General features: G+C 52.4%; 2 protein-coding genes across 2 annotated transcripts in view; one reads left to right on the top strand and one right to left on the bottom strand.

Moving 5' to 3' along the window:
• The window catches only part of LOC141999207 (acyl-CoA dehydrogenase family member 11-like), a 30,478-nt gene extending 7,702 nt beyond the window's left edge, over positions 1-22,776 (bottom strand). The window contains exons 1-11 of the mRNA XM_074972376.1: positions 22,344-22,776; positions 15,971-16,203; positions 15,139-15,238; positions 12,458-12,575; positions 11,331-11,473; positions 11,040-11,189; positions 10,489-10,583; positions 6,873-6,972; positions 5,429-5,569; positions 3,063-3,155; positions 2,041-2,148 (exon numbers count right to left, since the gene is read on the bottom strand). Of these exons, the coding sequence (XP_074828477.1) occupies positions 2,041-2,148; positions 3,063-3,155; positions 5,429-5,569; positions 6,873-6,972; positions 10,489-10,583; positions 11,040-11,189; positions 11,331-11,473; positions 12,458-12,575; positions 15,139-15,238; positions 15,971-16,203; positions 22,344-22,646 (1,584 nt within the window). The 5' untranslated portion in view covers positions 22,647-22,776. The remainder of the gene's footprint in view (positions 1-2,040; positions 2,149-3,062; positions 3,156-5,428; positions 5,570-6,872; positions 6,973-10,488; positions 10,584-11,039; positions 11,190-11,330; positions 11,474-12,457; positions 12,576-15,138; positions 15,239-15,970; positions 16,204-22,343) is intronic.
• A 1,581-nt stretch (positions 22,777-24,357) lies between these two features.
• HORMAD2 (HORMA domain containing 2) overlaps positions 24,358-24,484 on the top strand; it is a 58,956-nt gene continuing 58,829 nt past the window's right edge. The window contains exon 1 of the mRNA XM_074973057.1: positions 24,358-24,440. The gene's annotated coding sequence lies outside the window, so the exon portion shown is untranslated. The remainder of the gene's footprint in view (positions 24,441-24,484) is intronic.

Below are 24,484 nucleotides of genomic sequence, written 5' to 3'. Positions count from 1 at the left end.
CACTGTTCCTCAGACGTTCTTGTCAACTGCTGGAAATGGCCCACCTTGATTATCACTACAAAAGGTTCCCCCTGCCCGCCCGCTCTCCTGCTGGTAATAGCTCACCTTTCCTGATCACTCTTGTTACAGTGTGTATGGTAACACCCATTGTTTCATGTTTTCTGTGTATATAAAATCTCCCCACTGTATTTTCCACTGAAGGCATCCGATGAAGTGAGCTGTAGCTCACGAAAGCTTATGCTCTAATAAATTTGTTAGTCTCTAAGGTGCCCGAAGTACTCCTTTTCTTTTTACGGCTACAGACTAACATGGCTGCTACTCTGATTCCCAGCAATGTTCCTTCCTCCAGAGATGCCACTCGCAGTGGATTCCAACTCCTATAGACAACTACGTGAGGGATGGAGCTAAACCAAATGGTACCGGGTAGCAAGAGAGGCAGTAAAAATAGGGAACAAGACTCGTGCCTAGAATGGTAACAATCCATTACTTTTATGGAGGGCTAAACTATCTCCCTGAAAGGCGGGTGTCACATGCTGGCTGGCCCTTTAACAGACGTCTTCAGCCTTGCCTGTGAGGTAGAAGTTATCGCCCAGCTGATTCTGATCTGGGAACTTCATTACAACTAGTGACCCCTGCTGTGAAAAGGTCAGAGTGGACAGCAGAGGAAGGAGCTCCCTCTCCCTGGGAAGGCCCTGGGGAAGGCAGGCTGAAGTGACAGTCTGGAAGTAGGGAGGTCCCTAGCAGAAGTTGCCGGGGTCCCCAGGAGGGGAGGCAGTGTGGAATCCTGCTGAGAAGCAGCACCTGCAGGGGAAGCACTGTGGGAGGGGAGGCTGTGCTCTGCTGAAGAAGTGCACAGGGCCCCGGAGCAGGGAACTGCAGCAGAGCCCAGGAGGGGCAGAAGAATCTTTGTTTGGATGTTTATTGGAATTTTCACTTGGACTTTCATTACCTTGGAAGGGGACTGACCCTAAGAGGTGACCTGGTTGGAGGGCTAGGCCATGGAAGATGAAGACAGAAACAGGCCATCACAGGCCAAAGTGGTTGTCCACCAGTGGCATGAAAGGTGAAGATTCCTGCAGCCCCACACTCTGATGCCAGGGAGTGGTATGACAGTGAGTGGAAACAGTGGGTGATATAAAGACAACCCAAAATAAACCCAATTTCTAGAGGCCAGGAGAGTTGGGGCACTGGCAGCTCAGAAACAGGTTGTGTAACACCCGTATGTCAAACCAGGCTAGAAGTCCAGTCTATGCAATAGTGCTTGGTACCTGGATGCAGAGAAGACCTGCTCTCTCCTGACTAGACAGATCTGAGCTTGGAAGCCCCAAGTGGAATAAGCCTCGACAGGCCCAGCTGGCTGCAGCATGGAGAGATGCAATAAGACAGCCATTTAGCCATGCTTTGCTTGGTGTCACTCAAACCTACTGGAATAGTGTCAAATGAAATGCAAAGCTGGGTGGGCTTTTTAAGGGCTTCAGTCCACTCCAGAGAGATGCAATAAGACAGCCATTTAGCCATGCTTTGCTTGGTGTCACACAAACCTACTGGAATAGTGTCAAATGAAATGCAAAGCTGGGTGGGCTTTTTAAGGGCTTCAGTCCACTCCAGAGAAAGCTTAGGGGCATTTTTCACATTGTTTGTTGAGGGTCTTCTGTGGGATGGCTATGCAGGCATGGGGAATGTTGACAGGAGAATTGGTTCAGTAAGTCAAACCTTTTTCACCACCTACAGCTCAAGGATGCAACGAATAAAGTAGTGCACGGTTGTTGAAACCAAGAGCCTTAATTGGAGAACTGTCAAATCCCCCCAGGGTCTTCCCCTTCCCAAATCACAGCCATAAGAAAGGAACATGGGATGCCAGGTGGCAGCAGCCTCAGCACTGAGTGAGAGTCGGGGAGATGCCTGGTTGGATGCTATCAACTCAGCACTCTGAAGCCAGTGGTGTTCCCAGCAGGTCTTGCTGTAGGAGCAAGAAGCCAAGAACGAGGGTCCAGGGAGGTGGTACTTCTGGATGATCAATGTTGCTTCGAGTGAACACACCTGCACTCCAGAGCAGAATGCAGCTAGCACCTGGCCTTGGCTTTTGGTGAGAGAGCGCAGCACGTCAAGTGAGAGGATATTTGTCGTTCCCTCCCAGATGGTCAGCACCTGTGAAGGGGGAGGGACAGGCAGGAAAAGCAGCCGTTATCTGGATTTCTTACCAGTGACAGGAGCTCTCAGACTGGTCTCCTCCACACATCCCATAGGGACCGAAGGGTAGAGCTGCCAGGCATGGAGTCAGGGGAGTGGATGAGCAAGGAACTGCTGAGCCAGAAAGAGCAGATGTGCGGGGCTGGGGGGGAGAGAACAAGCCAGAGCTTCACAGTGCTTGCAGAACACGAGGTTAAAGGCTGGGGAAGGAGGACGGGGCTAAAGGCTGGTGGCTAGGCAGATGGAGTGCTGTGAGAGTGGAAGGGAGGGAGAGAAGAGGGCTGTGAGGAGCAGATGAGGCTGAGGTTGAATGGGGTATGGGAGGGTGGTATGGCAAAGCCCAAAGAGGAGACGCAGGCTGGAGAGGGAATGAACTGTGAAGGGAGGTGAGGAGGGCTTGTAGGGGAGGTGAGAGGGGGAGGCCAAGTTTATGGGAGCAGCCCGGGGGGGAGGGGGTGTGAAGCAGGAGGGGTCGGTTCTCTAAGGGAGGGGTGAACCCATACGAGTGGAAGTCAGTATGTGGCCGACAGCTCAATAGCGCCCCTGAGCAGAAGTCAATCACGAGTGACAGGACAGGGAATGGCCCATCAGGACGAGAAGAACAATGACAGACTGGTCTGTTTTATCACAGTGTTAGAGCTCTGTGGTGATGTGGGGTCCAACAGCAAGGCTGAGGGGAGCCCGACAGGGGCTGGCAAATGGGCAGAGAAGAGCCATGACATTAGGCAGGTAGGGAAGGCCTGGCTGCATGAGCATACACATTTGGAAATCTGTCTTTGGCAGAGAGCCAGACAGTGGTGCAGCGCTGCAGAGGGAATGCCTGAGGGGCACCAAGTGAGGAGCTATGTCGTGCTTTGTTCGTGTTTTCTTACCTGGGCATCTCGAAGTGCAACTGGCAAGCCTGTGTCCTCCATGTAGCCCTGCCCTCCAAAACACTCCAGTCCCTCAGAAATAACAGCAATTGCCTGCAGAACAGAAAGTACAAGACTCCAGGATTTGAACTACAAGATCCAAATGACCCAGAAGGAGAAATTGCTCATGCTGTCCTCCATGCTAATTACCACGTTGCATCCAAACAGTTTTGGGTGCTGATCCTGCGGGGAAGGGGTTAAGTGGGTTATACTGACTCAGTGAGGCAGGTGACTCGTTACCCTACATGGACATAAAGGGATTTGGAGGGACTCTCTGGGGAGAGGATCTAGGCCGCAGTGGTTCTCAATCAGGGCTTTGTGTGCCCCCGGGGGGAAACATCAACTCATCTAGATATTTGCCTAGTTTTACAACAGGCTACATAAAAAGCACTACCAAAATCAGTACAAACTAAAATTTCCTACAGTTACTTGTTTATACTGCTCTATATACTATACACTGAAATGTAAGTACAATATTTATATTCCCATTGATTTTATAATTATGGTAAAAATGAAAAAGTAAATTTTCAGTAATAGTGTGGCTGTGACACCTTTGTATTTTATGTCTGATTTTGTAAACAAGTAGTTTTTAAGTGAGGTGAAACTTGGGGTATGCAAGACAAATCAGACCCTTGAAAGAAACCCTCTGCAGAAAAGGACCTAGGGGTTACAGTGGACAAGAAGCTGGATATGAGTCAACAGTGTGCCCTTGTTGCCAAGAAGGCCAATGGCATTTTGGGATGTATGAGTAGGGGCATTGCCAGCAGATTGAGGGACGTGATTGTTCCCCTCTATTCGACATTGGTGAGGCCTCATCTGGAGTACCATGTCCAGTTTTGGGCCCCACACTACAAGAAGGATGTGGAAAAATTGGAAAGCATCCAGCAGAGGGCAACAAAAGTGATTAGGGGGCTGGAACACATGACTTATGAGGAGAGGCTGAGGGAACTGGGATTGTTTAGTCTGCAGAAGAGAAGAAAGAGGGGGGATTTGATAGCTGCTTTCAACTACCTGAAAGGGGGTTCCAAAGAGGATGGATCTAGACTGTTCTCAGTGGTAGCGGATAACAGAACAAGGAGTAATGGTCTCAAGTTGCAGTGGGGGAGGTTTAGATTGGATATTAGGAAAAACTTTTTCACTAGGAGGGTGGTGAAGCACTGGAATGCGTTACCTAGGGAGGTGATGGAATCTCCTTCCTTAGAGGTTTTTAAGGTCAGGCTTGACAAAGCCCTGGCTGGGATGATTTAGTTGGGGATTGGTCCTGCTTTGAGCAGGGGGTTGGACTAGATGACCTCCTGAGGTCCCTTCCAACCCTGATATTCTATGATTCTATGAAGGGGGACAATGGTCGGGAAAGGTTGAGAGCCACTGATCTAGGGTGTGGGCTGAGCAGTCAGACCTGGGGAGTAGGCTTGATAGGATTCTCGTAAGATCTTATTGAGGGTTTCTGTGTTAATAAAGCCAAACCCCTGGGAGGAGACAAGTTTGGGTTTTACATGGTACATGAAATGATCTGTGTGTAGAGCAGGTTGGGAAAGGCACCTACTCAAAGGGCCACTTGGTCAAAATCTTGAAGTTCAGCAGCTTATAGTGTCAACTGTGTGAGGTCAGCAAGTTGCCCTGAGAAGCAGACAGTAATCCCCATGCTCCATTAATAAATAATACAAAAAATAGTGCCTGGAAGTAAAGAAATTTGTTTCAAGACAAACACAATTACCTTCCTCCCTCCTTCCCTGCCTGGATAAGTGGATCCATTCAAATTTCTGCACACATTTAGAGAGAGAGAGAGAAATAGCGGGAGAGACCTCTAGAGTTAAGGTTGAAACTGAACTTCTACACAAACCCAAGCCCCTTCTTCAATTGCTCATAACTGCAGGAAACAAATTCCTCTGGGGAATGAATTGTCTTTGCTTGGTCTCTGCCCAAAGGAGAATTCTCTTTTTTAATTTTAGCAAAATCTTTTCAGCCAGGTGTACACACACTTTAAAAAAAAACCCACACCACTGTTCCATCTGTTCTGATCAGAAATGTGACGTGCCTCATTCACCAATCACTGACTGAAACATGCCTCTCCCCTGCCCTATAGCTGACCTCCACTCCCCCCAGCAGAGCAGTTAATTAACTCACCTGCTCTAAATGGCAGTAATCATTTCATTGTTCTGCTAGCCTTGCAGGAGCAGGTTTTCCTCTTTCTACCCCAAGCGCTGGACACTGTATTGCGGCTGCAATTTGTATTCTCCCTGTAACTCATTCCTCCGTCCAGGCCGGGGTCAGTGACATGCTGCACAGAGCCCATCCCAGGCTGATTGAATGTGGCCACCCAATACCTGTTTCCCAGTGTAGAGCTTAGCGACTGGTGTCAGCAGCCTGAGAAGATGCAGGTCCTGCTCACTGGCCATCTTGGTCTCCTCTAATCCCAGCAGCCTGGCTATCTCCATGAGCATGAGAAAGGCCCCTCGAGTTTCCACCTACAGGGAAAAGGGAAGCAGGGAGCAATCATGTGCAATCCCTATGGGCACAGGCATGCATCAACCACAACTGACCTTGTACCAGGAGAATTACCCTGAATCACTACCAAGCCCCTGAAAGAGAAACTTGTCCCACCCCGGCGACAAGCATTTGAATGATGTTACGTTGCTCGGGGCAAGAAGGGAACAGAAGGTTTGGTTGGGTTTGGGGAAGTGAGCAGGGCCATACGTTGCTGCAGGTTGTTTTTTGGTGATTTGCCATAACAAACAATATTTTCTCCTCTCATCTCTGTAAAGCAGAGAAGGACCAAGCGGCTAAATCCAGACCCATGTTTGAAACCCCTTCCACAGCTCGACTGAGCCATCAGAGCCAGAGTGCAGGTTCGCACCCAGCTCGCTTCCAGATCCTCAGTCCTGTTTGTCTGTGTATTGTTATTATTTATTTCTATTACAGCAGGGCCTAGAGCTCCTGAGCAGGATCAGGGCCCCATTGTGCCAGGTGCTGCACAGACAGAGTGGGAGGCACCCACCCTCTGAAGTGCTTACAGTCCCCATAGAGTTTAAATAATACAGCACCATGTACTGCACCAGGGATCCCACAAATTGCTCAGGGACCATTTTGGACATGGCTGAAACCCACTCGGGGGTGCTCTGTCCACCTCTACTGGTGGCTGGGTCTCCTGTCAAAGTTCATGAGCCAGCTATGGCCTTGGCTAATGGAGCTGAGCCTCTTAGCTCAGACCGCTGAGGCTCATGCTTTGAGATCCAGAGGTCCCAGGCTCCATTACGTGCCCTAAGGCAAGGTATAGCCTGCACTGAGGTTACATGGGCATCCATGCACTTCTGTGAGGAACAGCGCTGCACCTGCCTGCTGCCTGCGTAAATCCAGGCTCCTGTAGAGAGGCTGGATTCCTGCTCAGCTCAAACCCTGCTGGAGTACGTGTTACATCCCTGTCTAATATGCCATGGATCAATATTAGCCAGTTCTGGCAGCCCTTAGGCCTAAGCAGGTTTGAGTAGGGTGACCAGATATCCCGAATTTATAGGACAGTCCCGATTTTGTGGTCTTTTTCTTATATAGGCTCCTATTACCCCCCCCCCCCGTCCCGATTTTTCATACTTGCTGTCTGGTCACCCTAGGTTTGAGAGCAGCAGTAACAAAACTCCACAGAGCTCTGAGCAGTCTGGTTATGAACACCAGTGGCAGGCTGGCCTTGCTGATTAACAGCTCCCCGCAGCAGTGGTGAACCTTTGCCTTGCGTATGAGTGAGTGGTGAGCCAGCTGAGTGCGAGGAAGCCTTACCTCCAGCCGGGCCACGGTCTGCATGTGCAAGGGATGGTCCTTGATGAGCTTCCCAAAGATGACCCGCTTGCTGGCATACTCTCTGGCCAGGTTAATCATCCTAGGGACGAAAGGGCAGTCAGGCAAGGAGGGTTAGTGGCTGCAGCCTTTACATTCCCATATATATTAAACCCATTTCCTAACTTCCCCTTTGAGCCATTCACAGCTTGGGGATGCAGAATAACCCCGCCATGGCAGATGGAAGTGACACTGTATTGTCAGCCTAGGAGACAGCTAACCCGCAGCAGTGCTCACTTTTCCCCATCACCCCAGCAAACCTCTTCCCGCTCACCCGCCTGTTGTCAAGTGCTGAAGGCTGGAATGCTGTTGCCTTGGTAATACTGTTTAGGCTGCTCAGTGCATCTGTCCTTGGACTAGCAGCTAATGCAGCCTGCTAATTGAGCAGACCTCGATGTCACTTATAAAGAGAGGCTTGCGGTGACAGAGGCACTCGGCTTGGTGTATTGCCCTCAAGTTGCAGTCCTAGCACCCTGGCTCCATGGTTACAGGAATGCTAACACCAGTATGAAGTGAGCTGTAGCTCACGAAAGCTTATGCTCAAATAAATTGGTTAGTCTCTAAGGTGCCACAAGTCCTCCTTTTCTTTTTGCGGATACAGACTAACACGGCTGCTACTCTGAAATGTGGCAAGGAGTGGCTCAGTCAACAGCAAGAGTCTCTGCTGTCCCCTAGGCCACATGAAGGGTTAAGGCGAGGGATCCTGGCATTTACAGCCTGAGACAAACAACTTACCTACCACCCTGCCAGTTTCATGACATGTTTGTTATCTCCTCTTGTGCCTGATATCTCAGACACAACATCCCTATTCATTGTTCTGTTAAACCATCGGCTCTTGTGCAAGATTGGGATGTATCCGTACTAGCCTTCTGAAAGGTATTTGCGTAAATATTTAGTGTGTTATTCTTTTGCCAAGGCCAGGCCTACTTTGGTTTACAGCCTTTGGTTCAGGCCTCAAGTCTGGCACTAGGCGCAGTGCTCCAGGCTCTCTCTCTGTTACACCGCCTCGCTCCCAGTTATTATTCGTGATCATGTTTAGGGTGGTATTGCCAAAGGCCCAGCTACGAAGGGGGGCCCCTTGTGCTAGGCGCTGTCCTGAGTCGTGGACAGTCCCTGCCCTGAACTGCGTCCAGTCTCAGTAGATCAGACAGACGTGGGCTGGGAGGAGGCAGAACACGCCAGTGGCACATGGCGTGTTAGTGCCGTGAAAGAGAGGGGGCAGGACAGGGGAAGGAGAGTAAGAGGTAGGCATGGAGTGCCGCTATGGGGAAGAGATGGTGAGGGAGGGGAAGGGGAGGGCTGGAGCAAACAACCAATCAGCACCAAGCAGAGAAAGTCAGCAAAGGTCCTACAGAGTTAACTGGAATGTGCAGAGGTGCCTGCCGTGGCGGCTTCTGCCCATGCCCACTGGAGTCTCTGGCTGGCTGTCTTCTCCCCAAGGCCACATGGCAGGGGTGGGGGGAGGCATCACCTGGGTCCTAGCACAAAGTTTCTCTGTAGGATGTTTCTGGCCCCCAGTCCTGCCCCACTGGATGCTTTGGGAGGGTCTAACATGGCTCTGGCATGTCTGTCTCAATGCCAGCTCAGGCAAGAATTGCCCATGGGATGCTGGCATGATCCTCAAGGAGGATGAACCAAGGGCTTGAGTTCAGTTACTGCTGCAACCAACCCTCAGGTCCTTGGGGAGTTTGTCATGGTCTTTCCCTCCACCCCTGCTAGTTCACACCTTCCCACTACCTCCTGAGCTCCTACCCTGAGTGGATGCTGACGCGCCTCCCCCATCCCACCCAGAGGGGCAGCAGCGACAAACCCTTCTCTTGCACTCCCTGGCCGCCCCAGCAACACCACTAGGAGAAACAGCCAGTCCCTGGGCCACTGCTGGCTCCCCACACCCGCATACACATGGCACATTCGTCCCTGGTGCTGCTGCGCTCCTCCCTTCCCAGCCTCACCCCTGAGCTCGTGGTGACAGCAGCATCTTCTCTCCACCATTCCCCAACTGTGGGGACATGAGTGGAACCTCCACTATCCCCCCATTTGGATCCAGCCGGGCTCACGTATTCATAGGTGGCTGGTGCCCTGTTGTGCTGGATGCTCGTCAATCTCTGACTGGGGCCCCGGGGCGCTGCTATAACACCAACAGTAGCCAGAGTGGCTCAGGATCTAGCTTGAGCCACCACATGTCCTGCTGAATTGGGAGGGGGAGCAGCTGCCAGAGGAACACTTCAGAGCCCCTATGGGTGGAAGGTCAATGGAGCTTTGTCAATTTACATTTCTTCACCTGGAGAGCTATTGAGGGGAGCAACGTACATTTGGGGGCATTCTTTGGGACTCTTAAGACAGGAGGTTGCCCAGCAAGTGTGGCCTCTTGCATAGGCACTTTTCAGAGTGGCAGCCGTGTTAGTCTGTATTCGCAAAAAGAAAAGGAGGACTTGTGGCACCTTAGAGACTAACCAGTTTATTTGAGCATAAGCTTTCGTGAGCTACAGCTCACTTCATCGGATGCATCAGGGGACACCATCATAGGGCCTAATCACATCAGCCACACTATCAGAGGCTCGTTCACCTGCACATCTACCAATGTGATATATGCCATCATGTGCCAGCAATGCCCCTCTGCCATGTACATTGGCCAAACTGGACAGTCTCTACGTAAAAGAATAAATGGACACAAATCAGATGTCAAGAATTATAACATTCATAAACCAGTCGGAGAACACTTCAATCTCTCTGGTCACTCGATCTCAGCCCTAAAGGTCACAATATTACAATAAAAAGACTTCAAAAACAGACTCCAACAAGAGACTGCTGAATTGGAATTAATTTGCAAACTGGATACAATTAACTTAGGCTTGAATAGAGACTGGGAGTGGATGGGTCATTACACAAAGTAAAACTATTTCCCCATGTTTATTTCTTCCCCCGCCACTGCTCCTCAGACGTTCCTGTTAACTGCTGGAAATGGCCCACCTTGATTATCACTACAAAAGGTTTTCTCCCCCCGGCTCTCCTGCTGGTAATAGCTCACCTTACCTGATCACTCTTGTTACAGTGTGTATGGTAACACCCATTTTTTCATGTTCTGTGTGTATATAAATCTCCTCACTGTATTTTCCACTGAATGCATCCGATGAAGTGAGCTGTAGCTCACGAAAGCTTATGCTGAAATAAATTGATTAGTCTCTAAGGTGCCGCTAGTACTCCTTTTCTTTTTGCATAGGCTCTGCTGAAATTATTATCTGCCCTGCTGTAGTGCCTAGGACCCCCCTCTGCTAGGCACTTACAAACACAGAGCTAAGAGGTGGACCCTGCCCAGAGCAGCTCACAAGCTGAGCCAAAATTAGGAAGTCCTACTTGAAACAAAAATTGCAAACAGGAAGTTTGAAAGCCAGGATGTTGTGAGATAGAAACAACCTTCTCCTCCCACTTCCCTGCAGCACTTAGCTCCCAGATGCAGCCACACCACAGCCCAGTGTGGCTCATAGCAGCAACGCAAAGCGTAGCCCCTTTGTCCGCCTGGCTGCTCCTCCAGGGGCCTGGAGATCCATGTGGGCTTCACCTCCTCATGCCAGCCACTGCTAAGATGACATTGTGGATCCTAGTTATGGTCAACATGTTGGCAATGGAAGCCACACCCCGACCCTCTGCAGAGATCTGAAAGCATCAAGGAACAAAGGCTAGAATAAATCCCACAATGAATCTCCTTGGGAGCGGAGTGTGTCCATGGGCTGGTGGAAATGGACTCTTCCCTCCATCTCAATCATAGAATCTCAGGGTTGGAAGGGACCTCAGGAGGTCATCTAGTCCAAACCCCTGCTCAAAGCAGGACCAATCCCCAATTTTTTGCCCCAGATCCCTAAGTGGCCCCCTCAAGGATTGAACTCACAAGCCTGGGTTTAGCAGGCCAATGTTCAAACCACTGAGCTAACCGTCCCCCCACACTGAGCTGTCCCTCCCCCCCAGTCTGGCTCAGTCACCTGAAAAATCTGACTTCTTGCCTGGAACTCCCCCCCATGTTACCGTGTGTGTGTCTTCCAGCTCAGCGCACTGAGCAGGGGAGAGCCACCTGATCTCGTGGATTGTGATCTGCCCACTGCTGCCCTGGCATACCCGGTGTGCCTGGGCTCCATCCAGCAGCAGCTCAGCTGTTGGCACCTGCCTCGTCCCCAGCTTCTCCTTTAGCCTTTGCACCTCAATGCCGTTCAGCTTCCCCTCCTTATCTCGCACCTCCAGGAAGAACAGGGACAGGCCTCTGGAGCCCTGCACAGAAGCACATGTAAGATCCCTTCACTGCAGGGAGTTCTACACAGGCTGAAGGAGGAGGATTTGGCTGTGATGAAGAATGGAAGGGGAGGAAAACAATTTATCTGCCACCTCCCCGGGCTCCACTGGGAAACTGACCTGTTCTACAAGTCCCTGAGCATCCATGATCCTTGCCAGGGTCAGCGTCATGTCTGAATCAGTGGCTGATGTAAACCATTTAAAACCGTAGAGGCAATATGTGCCATCTGGCTGTTCTCTGGCCACTGACTCTGTGCCGCTAGCTGCAAAAAAAGAGCACAAGATCTTGACTTTAGGGGAAGCATCTGTGACAGGCAATGCTGGCTTGTGGCTTAAGCAGCACCTCCTCAGATTGCTCTACGCTGTCAAGATGAAACACGGATCAGCAACTAATCCCCTTCACTGTCCTTGGGTGAAGTGCAAGCAGGGTAGAATACCCACGCCTCCCTAGAAAAGGAGCCCAGCTAGAGTGTGAGCAGCCCACAGCAATTGCTCCAGGCTAACAGCAAACACTGGCAGCACTGACAGGAGAGGAATGCAGCATGACTTATAGGCACAGTGATGCAACGCCATCAGGGCTCCCATTCCACCAAGAATGGAAAGGGGCGCTCTGTACCCAGGAGCCCTGCAGTCTTGCCTCACCCAACAGCATTCACTCTTCAGCTGGCCCTTTAATTTCTCCCAACAGGGAATTACACCTCGCCTTCCAGGATCCTGCTGAGGGGAACACTCCCCTCCCAGAGTCCTCTGTCTCCAATATGCAGTGTTGAGATTTCCCTGCATGCTTAAACCCCCCATATCGCCAACATTTGCACGGGAACAAGAGCGGGGGACTAGCATTTGAAACAGCGTCTTCCAGAGTTCTCTGTCCCATCACAACAGATGCTGGCTGGAACACCTCTGCTGCCCGTGTTCAGGGCTGAACTTCCAGAGGTGGGCGCAGGGCATTCTCTGTGGAGGGTCCATGGCTCTAGACAGCTGAGTGGGTGTGTGGTAGTGGCCTGGAAGATCTGTTTTGTTGTGTGTTTGTGGCAACAGGACAGATTGTCAGACCATCTGTGGGGGCAGGGAGGAGATGTATGGTTTCCCTTGGTTTTAATCCACAACATGGTTTTGAAAACAGCCCCAATTGTTTTACGTTCTTGTTAACACGACCCACTCTGGTCTTATTGGCCTTGTCGGTTATCAAAGAAATGTGGCCATACAGATCACTGCCACTGGAGATGCTTTCAACCTGTGACACCTACCGACATCAGAGCCTCCTTTGCGTTCCGTCATCCACTGGCCAGAGGTCCAGAACTTCCTGGGGTCGCGTGATGTCAGGTGGCCAAAAGCTTTCGCTAGAGGCCCTGAAATACCCAGAGACTGGGGGTGAGAGGGGGAGAGAAAACCAAGAATTTCTTGAGAGAAAGATCCAGAAAGGCCAGCTACACATTTCACTGACAACGTTCATGGAGTCAACGGGGAGAGGATTCCACCTTCCTCTGAGGCATCAGAAATCAGCCACAGCTAGAGACAGGACACCAAACAGGCGGACCAGCACTCTGAGGTGGTACAGAGAATCCTCTTTCCAGATTCCTGGCTGGTGGGTCTTGCTCATGTGCTCAAGGTCACACTGATATCCAGATTTGGGGTTAGAAAGGAGTTTTTCCCCAGGTGAGATTGGCAAGGGCCATGGGTTTTTTCCCACCTCCTTCTGCAGCATGGCACATGGATCACCTGCTGGGACCACCCAGGCATATCCCACCTAATCAATTTCCTGCCATTGCAGAGCCTTGGGCACTGGTGGCACCTCCGTGTCTTCAGTTCTCTCACTGTGACACACAATTTAGGACTGAAATGCTTTAGTCTAAGTAAAGTCTCCATAGAGGCGTCTCTGGGTGGTGGTGGCAGCCTGGGACATACAGGAGGTCAGACTAGATGATCTAATGGTCCCTTCTGGCCTTAAACGCTGCGAAACAATTGTCTTCACATGCTGCAGAGGGTCATCCAGGAACCTGTCTCTGGGTCAGAATAGGCAAACTCTAGACAGGGCAGGGAATCTTTCAATGTCCTGAATCCCTGTGTGTCTGGTGACTGCTGCAGAGTCTCAGAAATGGCCCAGCGTGTCCATGGGAGAGGGCTGAGAGTAGCATTGTACAGAGATAAGATCCAGACTCCATTACACAGGTACATGTCCTGGGAGGTGCTGAGCACCCTCAGCTCCCCCTGACTTCAGCACCTCTAGAGATTTGGCCCAAGAGTTTCCGCAGCAGCCTATGCACCAGGGTGCAATGTACATCGCCAGTGCACAGCAAGCTGGAGGGAGTACAAGGCCCTTAGGATTATTTGCTCACTGTACAAAGGCCAAGCTATGCTGGTAGGCTCAGGGCCTGATTCTCCCCTGCTCTGTACCTTGTGTAGGCACAGACACCTGTGCAAACCTGGCCAAATCCTCAGCCCTGGGAAGTCAATGGAGCTCAGCTAATTACACCAGTTGAGGATCTGGCCATGGCGTTTAGCACCCACTTTGCACAAGTGTAAGTGACTGAACAAGGTGCAAGGAAATGGAGAATCAGGGACTTGTGGCTTTGAAGTGAAAGTACCTGGAAGGCCATTTATTGTAATTATTTATTATTTGCATTACAGTAACAGCTAGAACAGTGTGGGTCCCAGGCCCACACCGCTCCCAGAAGCGGCCAGCGTGCCCCGCAGCCCTGGGAGCTGGGGGTGGGGGGTGTCTCCCTCAGCACGCTACTCCTGCCTGCAAGCACCGCCCCTGTAGCTCCCATTGGCTGGGAATGGGGAGCTGTGGTGGCGGTGCTTGCAGAGAGGGGCAGCGCGTGGAGCCATGTGCCGCCTGCCCCCTCCCAGGGGCCACAGGGGCGTGTTGGCCCCTTCCGGGAGCGACGTGGGGCCGGGGTAGGGAGAGAGCCTGACTTAGCCTTGCTGCACTGCCGGAGGTAAATGCTGCCCAGCAGGAGGCTGCACCCCAACCCCCAGCCCTGAGCCCCCTCCTGGAGCCAGCACCCCAAACCCTCTCCTGCACCCCAAACTCCTTCCTGCACCCCAAACTCCAGCCCTGACCCCCCTCCCAGAGCACCCTGTACCCCCTATTGCACCCCAACACTCTGCCCCAGCCCAGAGCCCTCTCCTGCACCCAAACTCCCTCCCAGAGCTTGCACCCCTGATCCCCTCCTGCACCTCAACCCCCTGCCCCAGGCTCAGCCCAGAGCCCCCTTCCACACTGCGAATCCCTCAGCCCCAGCCCAGAGCCCGCACCCCCTCCCAAACCCTTACTCCAGCCCGGTGAAAGTGGGGGAGAGTGAGTGACGGGGAGGGGGGGAATGGAGTGCATGGGGCGGGGCTTTGGGGAAGGGGTGGGGCCTCGGGGAAGGGGCGGGGTAGATTCTGGGTTGCCCTTAAATTCCAAAAGTGATCTTGGGCATAAAAAGGTTGGAGACCACTGAGCTAGAGGCTTCGCCGGAGAGCAGAACCCCACTGTGCTCCATGCTGAATTCAAATGTAGTACGGGCCCTTCTTGGCACAACGAGCTTGAAATCTCAGTAGACAGGACCCCAATGACTTGTCTACACAAGAAACTTGCATCAGTGCAGCTGCACTGCTGCCATAGCTCTCCCAGGGACATGCCCTGCCCACACTGGGCACGCAGGTCGGTGTAACTACAGCACGCGGGGGGATTAGTCACACCCATGAGGGACGTGGGGACACCAATGGCCCTTTGTAGTGTAGACCAGGGCTGAGGCACAGAACAGGGAACTGACTTACTCAGAACCACCGAGCAGGTCTGTGGCAGAGCCAGGAACAGAACCCGGCTCTTCTGGATCTCGTCCAGCACCCTAGCCACGATGCCATGCTGCCTCTGCAACAAATGTAGACACCTGCAATGAAGTAGCCTGTGCTGATGAGTGACTGGCTGTGTTCTTACCTCAATGACTTTAGCTGCTCCATCAGTCATGGCCAGTGGGCAGGTAAAGAGGCCAGCGGAGGGCGCGTATAAGTACAGCTTGGCAACCTGGTACACACGGCTACCAAAGAAAGAGATCAGGAATGAACGTGCCGCACAGCAATTCAGCCGTAGTGAGGAGGAAGGTTCCCGGTTTGGAGAGAGAAGTGGGTGCAGCCATAAAAACTGGAGAGTATCAGGACCACACAGCTCTGTGAGTAGAAGAGGAACAGTCTCCAATCTAAACCAGTCTATGGCAGGGTAGGAACCGGAGTCCTGGCCCCAGGGCTAGTAGAACCAGGACACAAATGAGCCCCAGGCTTGTGCCCTAGTAGGCAGCATGCAGGGAGTGCAGTTCTAGAGCACGGTAATAACTGAGAGCTCTCTCTTGGGGCTGGAGCTCCTCAAAATTGCTGGTGAGCCAGATCCAGCCCTGTGTTATTCCAGTTTTATGTCAGGGTATTCCAGTGCAGTGTATGTGTGTGACAAGCTGGAGTGTGTGGGTGAGTTAGGTCCCCAGAGTGATGAAGGAGCATGGTGACATGTTAGAAGATTATGAAAAATTATAGGCAGTGAGGACTGATTAATGATGATGTGGTGTGTTACAGTGGGCAGAAACACTGCTGTTCTTTCCAGTGGGGTAGGGGTGAGTCTGCCTATACAGCATTTATTACCCATGAGAAGACGGGGGACCCAATCCCGTGATGTGCTGAACATCAACTTTTGAGGCTTAACCTGCACCATGCACAGGATTGGGCCCTGGAAGATGCACATGCCTGAGCCTGTGTAGTGGTTTTGATACCCATGTGGTTACCTCCAGTTGGAGTATCTCCTCTCGTAGGCCTCAGCGATCAGCCCCTCCTCTGCTGCAATCTCCTTCATCCTCTTCCAGGCTGGGCAAGTGACAATGTGGTCCACACGCCGCCCCCAAGCATCATAGTGCTGCAGTGCAGGAGGATTCAACTCGCACTCATGCCCCAGAGAGTCAATCTCGGCTGCCACACGGGCCCCAAACCTCTCCAGATCCAGACTCACCTTCTCCAGCACCTGCAAGGCAGCCCCAAGGAGACCTCAGAACACACTCGGTGGGGTGAGGAACCTGCAGGCAGTCCCTGAAATGTCCGTCAAGACAAAGGATGGACCCTGTTCCTGGATGGCACTAACCATCTCTTTGCCCACCCTGTCCCCTCTGGGCTGCTCCTTCGGTGGCATCTCTTATGAGTTGGGACAGCAGCCTCTCCCTTAGCCTGGGATCAGAGGGTCACTCCGCTGTCACACTGCCTCCACCTTCTCCTCTCCTTTTGCAAAGCAAATCACCCATGGCCGCCCCTCTGGATTTTCCAGACGGCAACAGAGATTTAACGTCCACCAGGCCCTGAGAAAGCAGCACACAGGCACTCATTTACTGATAACAGGGACACTAGCGGGAGAGTCTGCCAGAGCCATCTGGAGAGGAAGGAGCAGACCGCTCCGTTCGATGAGGAAAGGAAGATGGCTCAGTAGTTTGGGCCCTAGCCTGGGACTTGGGGACCCTAGGGTCGATTCTCTGCTCTGCCAGCGACTCCCTGTGTGGACCTGGACAAGTCACTTCTCTCTGGGCCTCAGTTCCTCTCTATAACATGGGGATCAGGATGCCCTATCTCCCAGAAGTGTTGTGAAGCTAAGTACTGCCAAGCTTGTGAGACACGCTGGTACTAGGGTAACAGGGGCCATAGAAGTAGCTAAGACTTCTTCCTGCTAAGAGCTGATCTTTTCTGTATTCCTAACCAGTATGACATCTGACACTGCCCTTGCAGGGATCTCTCTTCCCTCCAATATGGGGCAAGGCTCTTTTATCAGAAGGGACATAGTTATGGAGATGAAGTTCCTGAGGCCTGACACTACACAGGCTCTGCTGCTGTGACGCATGGCCAGAAAGGGTTAAACGTCCTGCAAAATAAATGACTCAAATGCAACACTTAAAGCCATATGGGAAGAGAATGTTTGTGGTTTTGTATATTTACACATATATGAGGTAGTGGTCAACAATATAATCAACAGTCCCTGTCTATGCTGTATTCTGTTAATTCAGAGATCAAAAGAAAATCCTAGCATTTAAATGAATTGTAAACATAGGAAATCGCTGTATTCATCTCTCTTCAAAGTTTTATAGCAAATCATCAGTGAATGGTGGAAAAAACGGGCAATTGCCTTATGTTAATCTGTGTGAATAATTAACGACGATGCTTAGGACATGAGGGCCTATTGTTCCCCGAGGGACTCCAACCTGTCAAAGGCAGCTTGAAATTGTATAAAATATCCTTGGGTCCCAATCCTTTTTATCTCAGATCTGCTTAAACTTCATTGGGGAAGTTTGAGTCGCAAGATGAGATCCCAGTTATGCTGGTACACCCTGGATATGATATTGGACATTGGACTATAACCTATGGACTAAATTCTAAAAGAACTCTTTGCAACTCCAAAGCTCACCATCCCTGCTATAAATCTGAACCTCAAGAAATGAACTCATGTCTGTATGTTATATTGATCTTTTAACCAACACTCTCTCTCTCTCTTTCCTTTTTTAATAAATTTTAGTTTAGTTAATAAGAATTGGCTGTAAGCGTGTATTTGGATAAGATCTGGAATATTCATTAATCTGGGAGATAATATGTCCGATCCTTTGGGATTGGTAGAACCTTTTTATATGACAAAATAAGATTTTCATCAATTTTCATCCTGTCTGACTTGGGTAACTAGGTGGAGGCCTGAGGCTGGGTCACTTTAAGGGAACTGTGTTTTGGACTTTGAGTTACCAGAAAGGTATAACAGAAGCTGTTTAGTGCTGGCTTGGTAAATCTAAGTATTAAGATTTCCACCAGCTTTGAAGTTCTCTGCCCCATTCTTTGCAGTTCACCCTAATAGTGACCTCGGCTGGCTCCCCCGGGCATCCGGTCACAGCAGCCACCGTAACAGCAGGGCTCCCTAGTGCAGATGCAGTGTATGCTGACAGAAGGAAGAGTTCTGCCAGCACCATCTCTCTGAACAACATTAGCTATGTCAGCACAGATGTGTCTACAATGGGGTTTTGTAAGCAGAGTTATATCAGCTGGGGGAGAGGGGAGGGTGTTAAACATCCCTGCCCAGCATCACTAAGGTGACAAAACTTTGCAACGTAGACCTGACTTTAGTTGCTGGGCCGGAGTAGAGAGATTATAAGACATCCTCCCATTGGATATTGATGAAATACAAACATTACATTTTCCTTTCCTTGGTACCAAAGTACATATTGTCTTTTCATTAAAACACACCTATATGATCACCTTCTTTCTCATTTTTCCTTTCAAACTCGATAACCAGGATACAATATATATTTTCCAGTTAACTCTTTGAATACTCCATCCTTCATATCAACTAGTTTTCTCCCAGGCTACCCCATCCTAAAGGATCAAGCTGTGTGCCCGGAGGATCAGGGGAGAGCTAACACCTCCTGGAGGTCTGTGTATCAATCCCACACTGGTGAGGCAAGGGTTAAGGAGCTGCTCTGGACACTGGAAGTCACGCCCCCTCGCCTCGGCTGGGCAGGCTCCCAGGGGCGGGAGCATTCGAAAAGGAGCAACTCCGTTCTGTCTCGCCGGACCAAGGAGGAGAGCAGCCGGGTGCAGCAACCTCCTGCTGAGAAGCCGCTGGGACGGAGCCTCCTAGCCAAGTCGCTGGAAGCCCATCAGCTGTAGGAGCCAAGGGTGACAACTCGCTATCACCAGGGGAAGGGGCTCCAGAGATGAACCAGAGAGGAAGCCAGGAGAGATCCCAAGACACTGTGACCCCAATGGAAGTACAGAGATCAGGGATAGGAAGTAACTTGGAGGTGTAAATAAGGGTACCAGACCCTAGGCCACGGATATGGTCTACGTTAGAACCCAGTGGAGTAGGGTAAGCCTGGGTTCCCCTAGCCCCCTGCCTTGGGACTATGGCCGCTAGGCAGAGCGGATTTTGACTCTTGCCTTTTGGCAATGCTACCGGGGACTATAGCCACTAGGCAGAGTGGCCCTGGACACTTGCCACTAGGTGGTACTGCCAGGCAGCCCCTGACAAGGGCCTCGTAGGGCCAGGTGGCTTCCATGACCCCAAAACAGGCCTGTGCCTTACAGGCACAGTCTAAGAGTCCAAGTTGCATGTGCTTAACTGTTCTGGAATTTTCCCTGAAAATGCAAGAGCCCTGGGGCCTCCCGACCTGTTAATCTCAGTCGAGAAGCAGAGCATGACCTCAGTAGGTAAGTCTCCAAACGGTGCCAGGCGTCTAACTAGGCAGGGACTTTGGAAGTGTAAGCAGAGTCAGGATGAGCTCTACCCTGACATCTGGTGGTGAGTCATGGTGGGTTGTGGAAAAGAACTTTAGGGGCTGATCTCATTTGCATAGGCACACCCACCCTGCCTAGATGGTCACTTTGGCTGCTGTAGGAGCCCCAGTTTCTCTGTTATTGGGGCAGGAATAAACTGTTATTATCCTGATTATGTGAATCAAGGACAGTGGAACTGTACTTGGCCTTTTGTTATGATGGAGGGACTCACCATCAACTATGGAGCACTCGCTAGGCAAGGGTCATGGGTTCCAAAACCCAGTGAATAGAGAGAGGTTGGGGATAGGTATTAATACCTGGTGGTATGGGCCTCATGGTGAGGGTCTTACATGCTAATTGCACTTTCTCCTCTGTAGAATATCAGAGCTAATTTTGATTCTATTAGGAGTCTAGTTATAGGCTGCTGAGCTGAATTCACTTTGGGCTAATGGTGCACCAGCACTGAGGCTCCCCTACTACAAGCTGAAATCATAAAAGAGCTAAACTTACTAAGAGGTGAAATCACTGAGTGTTGTGTTAAGTAGTGGGGGAGCCTGAAGATATATTGTGGAGCAGTTTGTGAGACAGCTGGCAGAGCAGAGCAGCTCTTGGAGCAGAGCAGTTTGCGGGATGGCTGGAGCGGCTCATGGGACGGCTGGCAGAGCAGAGCGGCTGGTGGAGCGGAGCAGTTTGTGGGATGCCTGGAGCAGCTCATGGGGGTGGCGGGCAGAGAGGAGCAATTCGTGGAACGGCTGGTGGAGCGGAGCAGAGCCCCATGGAGAGGTGGGGCAATCGGCTTTGGACCACGTAAGGTGCCCCTTAACCCCTCCTCCACCCAGGTTGGGAGGTAAAACTCTGCAGTTAAACTTTCGAACTCTGGTGCTGCACTGACCAGGGACAGAGACTTTTGGGGTGTTGGACTTTTGGGACTTTGGGTTGCTGGACTCAAGAACCCAAGGGAAAGGTCACGTCCCAATTTGCTTGGGGTGGGTTTTTTGTTCATGGGTTGTGTTATGAATCCTGTTGGTGGTGTTTCCCCAACATAATGCCACATTGTTTCTCTCTGTTATTAAAAGGCTTTGCTACACTCAGACTCTGTGCTTGCAAGAGGGGAAGTATTGCCTCTTGGAGGTGACCAGCAGGGGTGGTATATATTTGTCCCAGGTCACTGAGTGGGGGCTCGAGCCAGTTTTCCATTGTGTTATTGGAATGGAACCCCTGGATACTGAACCCGGCCCTTGTTGCTACCAACTCTGATGGGCAGAAGGGTTACAGAGGTAAAACATGATCATGAGCTTGCAGCAAACCCAGAGTGCTGTGTTTTTTCACCTCCAAGCAAAGTGTGCCCACCCTCCAGGAGGGGAGACATTGGCAACCTGCCTGGTAATTCACACGCACTCCAAACAGACCTGCCACAATTACCTTTGTAATTCAGGATGTTGCCCAAGAGTTCTAATAGGCGTGTTGCCTACCACCTGGTAGAAAGAGATCACTGTCCCTGCATTTGTGACCACAGAACATAACATCCCAGCAGCATTTTAATGGTCTCTTCCACTAGGATCATCCACGAACCATCTAGTCCAAAGCAGAATTTGCTAACTGCCGTGCAGCTTCATTCAGTGCTTAACCGTATTCAGTGCTCGGATAGCCCAGTGGCCGGTGTGTTAGAAATGTTTTAACACAGAGATGATCCCTTACACTACAGGGCATTTTACAGAGAGATGGAGGAGTTCCATCTCTTTCAGTGATGGGGAAGCTCAGCAATGCAGAAACCAAGTGTTCACAAATCTGTATTATCACTTCTACAGTCAGACCTGTTTCCACCACTAGAAACAGAAGACGCTTCCCTAGAGGGAGATGGGCTCCCCCAGCACCAACAATAACCACACATAGGAACACAGGAGTGGCAGAGCCGAAAGAGTACCCAGAAGTTACCTACTACAGAACAGGCCCAGCAAAGAAAATAACAGAACGCCACTAGCCATCACCTTCAGCCCCCAACGAAAACCTCTCCAACGCATCATCAAGGATCTACAACCTATCCTGAAGGATGACCCATCACTCTCACAGATCTTGGGAGACAGGCCAGTCCTCGCTTACAGACAGTCCCCCCAACCTGAAGCAAATACTCACCAGCAACCACATACCACACAACAGAACCACTAACCCAGGAACCTATCCTTGCAACAAAGCCCGTTGTCAACTGTGTCCACATATCTATTCAGGGGACACCATCATAGGGCCAAATCACATCAGCCACACTATCAGAGGCTCATTCACCTGCGCATCTACCAAGGTGATATATGCCATCATGTGCCAGCAATGCCCCTCTGCCATGTACATTGGTCAAACTGGACAGTCTCTACGTAAAAGAATAAATGGACACAAATCAGACATCAAGAATTATAACGTTCAAAAACCAGTTGGAGAACACTTCAATCTCTCTGGTCACTCGATCACAGACCTAAAAGTTGCAATTCTTCAACAAAAAAAACTTCAAAAACAGACTCCAACGAGAGACTGCTGAATTGGAATAAATTTGCAAACTGGATACAATTAATTTAGGCTTGAATAGAGACTGGGAGTGGCTGGGTCATTACACAAATTGAATCTATTTCCCCATGTTAAGTATCCTGAGCAGGAAAGCTGGAAAAATGTGTATAGTGGGGGTGTGAAAGCTATTGAACCAAACTGTAAACCCTGAATATAACGGAAACCACTTCAAGCCAGTGGGTGGAGCAGCACCCCCAGCACTGCTAATTCCAGCACCTATACTCTGCGACGATACCGAGAGCCTGAAAAGCTTTCCACAATCTCAGCAACAGGGGGTTGTGCTGCACACACAATGCATACACACACAGGTCAAACCTGGGATGGCAGGCGTGTTTTCAAGTAACGCTGAAGGAAAGCATCTTCTAGGTACTGGTTTCCAATCCTGGGCTGCTCTTGGAAAAAGGTCCCAATTTCAGTCCTGGCAAACGGCACCTTCAGCTCTTGCAAGGTGCATTTGTCCCAGGTCTCAACTTTCTGACTGTAACCCGCCGACATCTTGGCTCCTCTACAGCTCAGCTTTGGGCACCGAGGCAGGAGGCAGCCCAGCTTCCACCGCTTGTGATTGGTGCCAGGGCTCCACGTAGATAAATAACTGACACGCCTGACCCTGCAGAACATGACGGGGGTTAGTCCAATTGCTGGTGTTCAGAACTGCCCTGGGTTCAGTCCTCAGTCCACGACTGTGTCTGTGTTTAATCGCAGGAGCCCTTCAGTAGCTCAGGAAGCAACTTAAGGAACTCTTCTTGTTTCCCCTCCCTCTGGGGTTGAGGTTCCAGCAGCTACGGGCTGCCGAGTGGAGGAAAGGTCTGGGAGGGAGGAGAGAGAAGCACCAATAAGAGTGCATGTGGGCAACATTTATGCTGGCTCTTCTTGCCTGTCTGTCAAACCACTGATTTGAACCCGCCTCTTTGTGACACTCCCAGAGCTGGGGAAGCTAGGTGAAGTTCTCAGAGCTGGGGACTAGGGAGAACAGTATGTGATGTGATAGTCTGCAGATAATAACGCAAAGTGCACACAATTAGAGAGACGAGGAGGGGAAATACCAGCACCACCACCACCGAACTGAACCAAAAACCCACCCTCAGCGTGAACTCGTTCCCAGGCTCGTTGGCCTGTTTCTCGGGGTTGTGGCAGGCGCCCGGGCGTTTGCGTCTTTCCCGGGGCCAGTTGCGCAGCTGGGCATGAAGCTGATGAGCCCGCCCGGACTTCAGGCCGCAGGGAAAGGCCTCGAGCACCTTCCCCCTTTACCCGTCCTCCGGCCCAGGGGTCTGGACGGGTCAGCCAGGAAACAGGACAGCAGCAACGTGCCTGGACGGTGGCGCCGGCGGCTCCAGCCCCGCGCCCGGGGCTCGAAGTCACAGCCGGGCTCCGTGAGGGCAGGCGAGCAGCCAGAGCCGGCGGCCACCGGAGCAGAGGGTGAGGGAAGAAGCTGGGCCCAAGGGTGCCGCACCCAGCCCGTCCTAGCGCTTCCCAGGCCAGGCCCCGGGGCCCCGGGCCGCAGCCCCTGCTCCGGGGTGCTGGGGAGACGGGGCGGAGGCCTGTGGCCAGGGCTTGAACCCTCCCCCATTCCACCCCATTTGTCGCGGGGTGCGGGTAAGGAACCGCACGCGGACTAAGGGGCGCCCTGGGGTCCGAGGCAGCGCGGCGCCCGGAGCGGGAGCCCTGGGAGGCTGCTTCTGCCCGCGCCCCCCGGCCCGGGCCCGCTGGGGAGCCGGGCCCGCTGCCTGCCGGCCGGGGGGCCCCCACGGAACTCAGCGGAAGAGGCAACCCTGGTGGGCGGGAAACCAAGACCGAGCGCGGGGCGCTGGGGGGGGCGGGGCCTGGGGGCGGGGGCGGGGCCTGAGCGCGGGGCGCTGGAGGGTGAGGGGGCGGGGCCTGAGCGCGGGGCGCTGGGGGGCGGGGCCTGAGCGTGGGGTGCTGGAGGGTGAGGGGGCGGGGCCTGAGCGTGGGGTGCTGGGGGGCGGGGCCTGAGCGCGGGGCGCTGGAGGGTGAGGGGGCGGGGCCTGAGCGCGGGGCGCTGGGGGGCGGGGCCTGAGCGCGGGGCGCTGGAGGGGAGGGGGCGGGGCCTGAGCGCGGGGCGCTGGGGGGCGGGGCCTGAGCGTGGGGTGCTGGAGGGGAGGGGGCAGGGCCTGAGCGCGGGGCGCTGGGGGGCGGGGCCTGAGCGTGGGGTGCTGGAGGGTGAGGGGGCGGGGCCTGAGCGCGGGGCGCTGGAGGGGAGGGGGCGAGGTCTGAGCGCGGGGCTCTGGGGGGCGGGGCCTGAGCACGGGGCTCTGGAGGGTGAGGGGGCGGGGCCTGAGCGCGGGCCTTGGAGGGCGGGGTCTGAGCGCGGGGCCTGTAGGCGGGGTGTGGGGCCGGGCGGGCTCCGCTCTCGCTCGGTCGGTCCCGGGGCGGCGCCAGGCTCCTGAGTCCCTGGTGAGCTACCGGCTGCGGGAGGGGCCCGGGTCATCGAGACCCCC

Source organism: Natator depressus, chromosome 15 (assembly GCF_965152275.1).
Source record: "Natator depressus isolate rNatDep1 chromosome 15, rNatDep2.hap1, whole genome shotgun sequence".
NCBI lineage: Eukaryota > Metazoa > Chordata > Testudines > Cheloniidae > Natator > Natator depressus.
The sequence above is the reverse complement of the archived record's forward strand: the minus strand, read 5'-3'. Positions and strand labels throughout refer to the sequence as shown.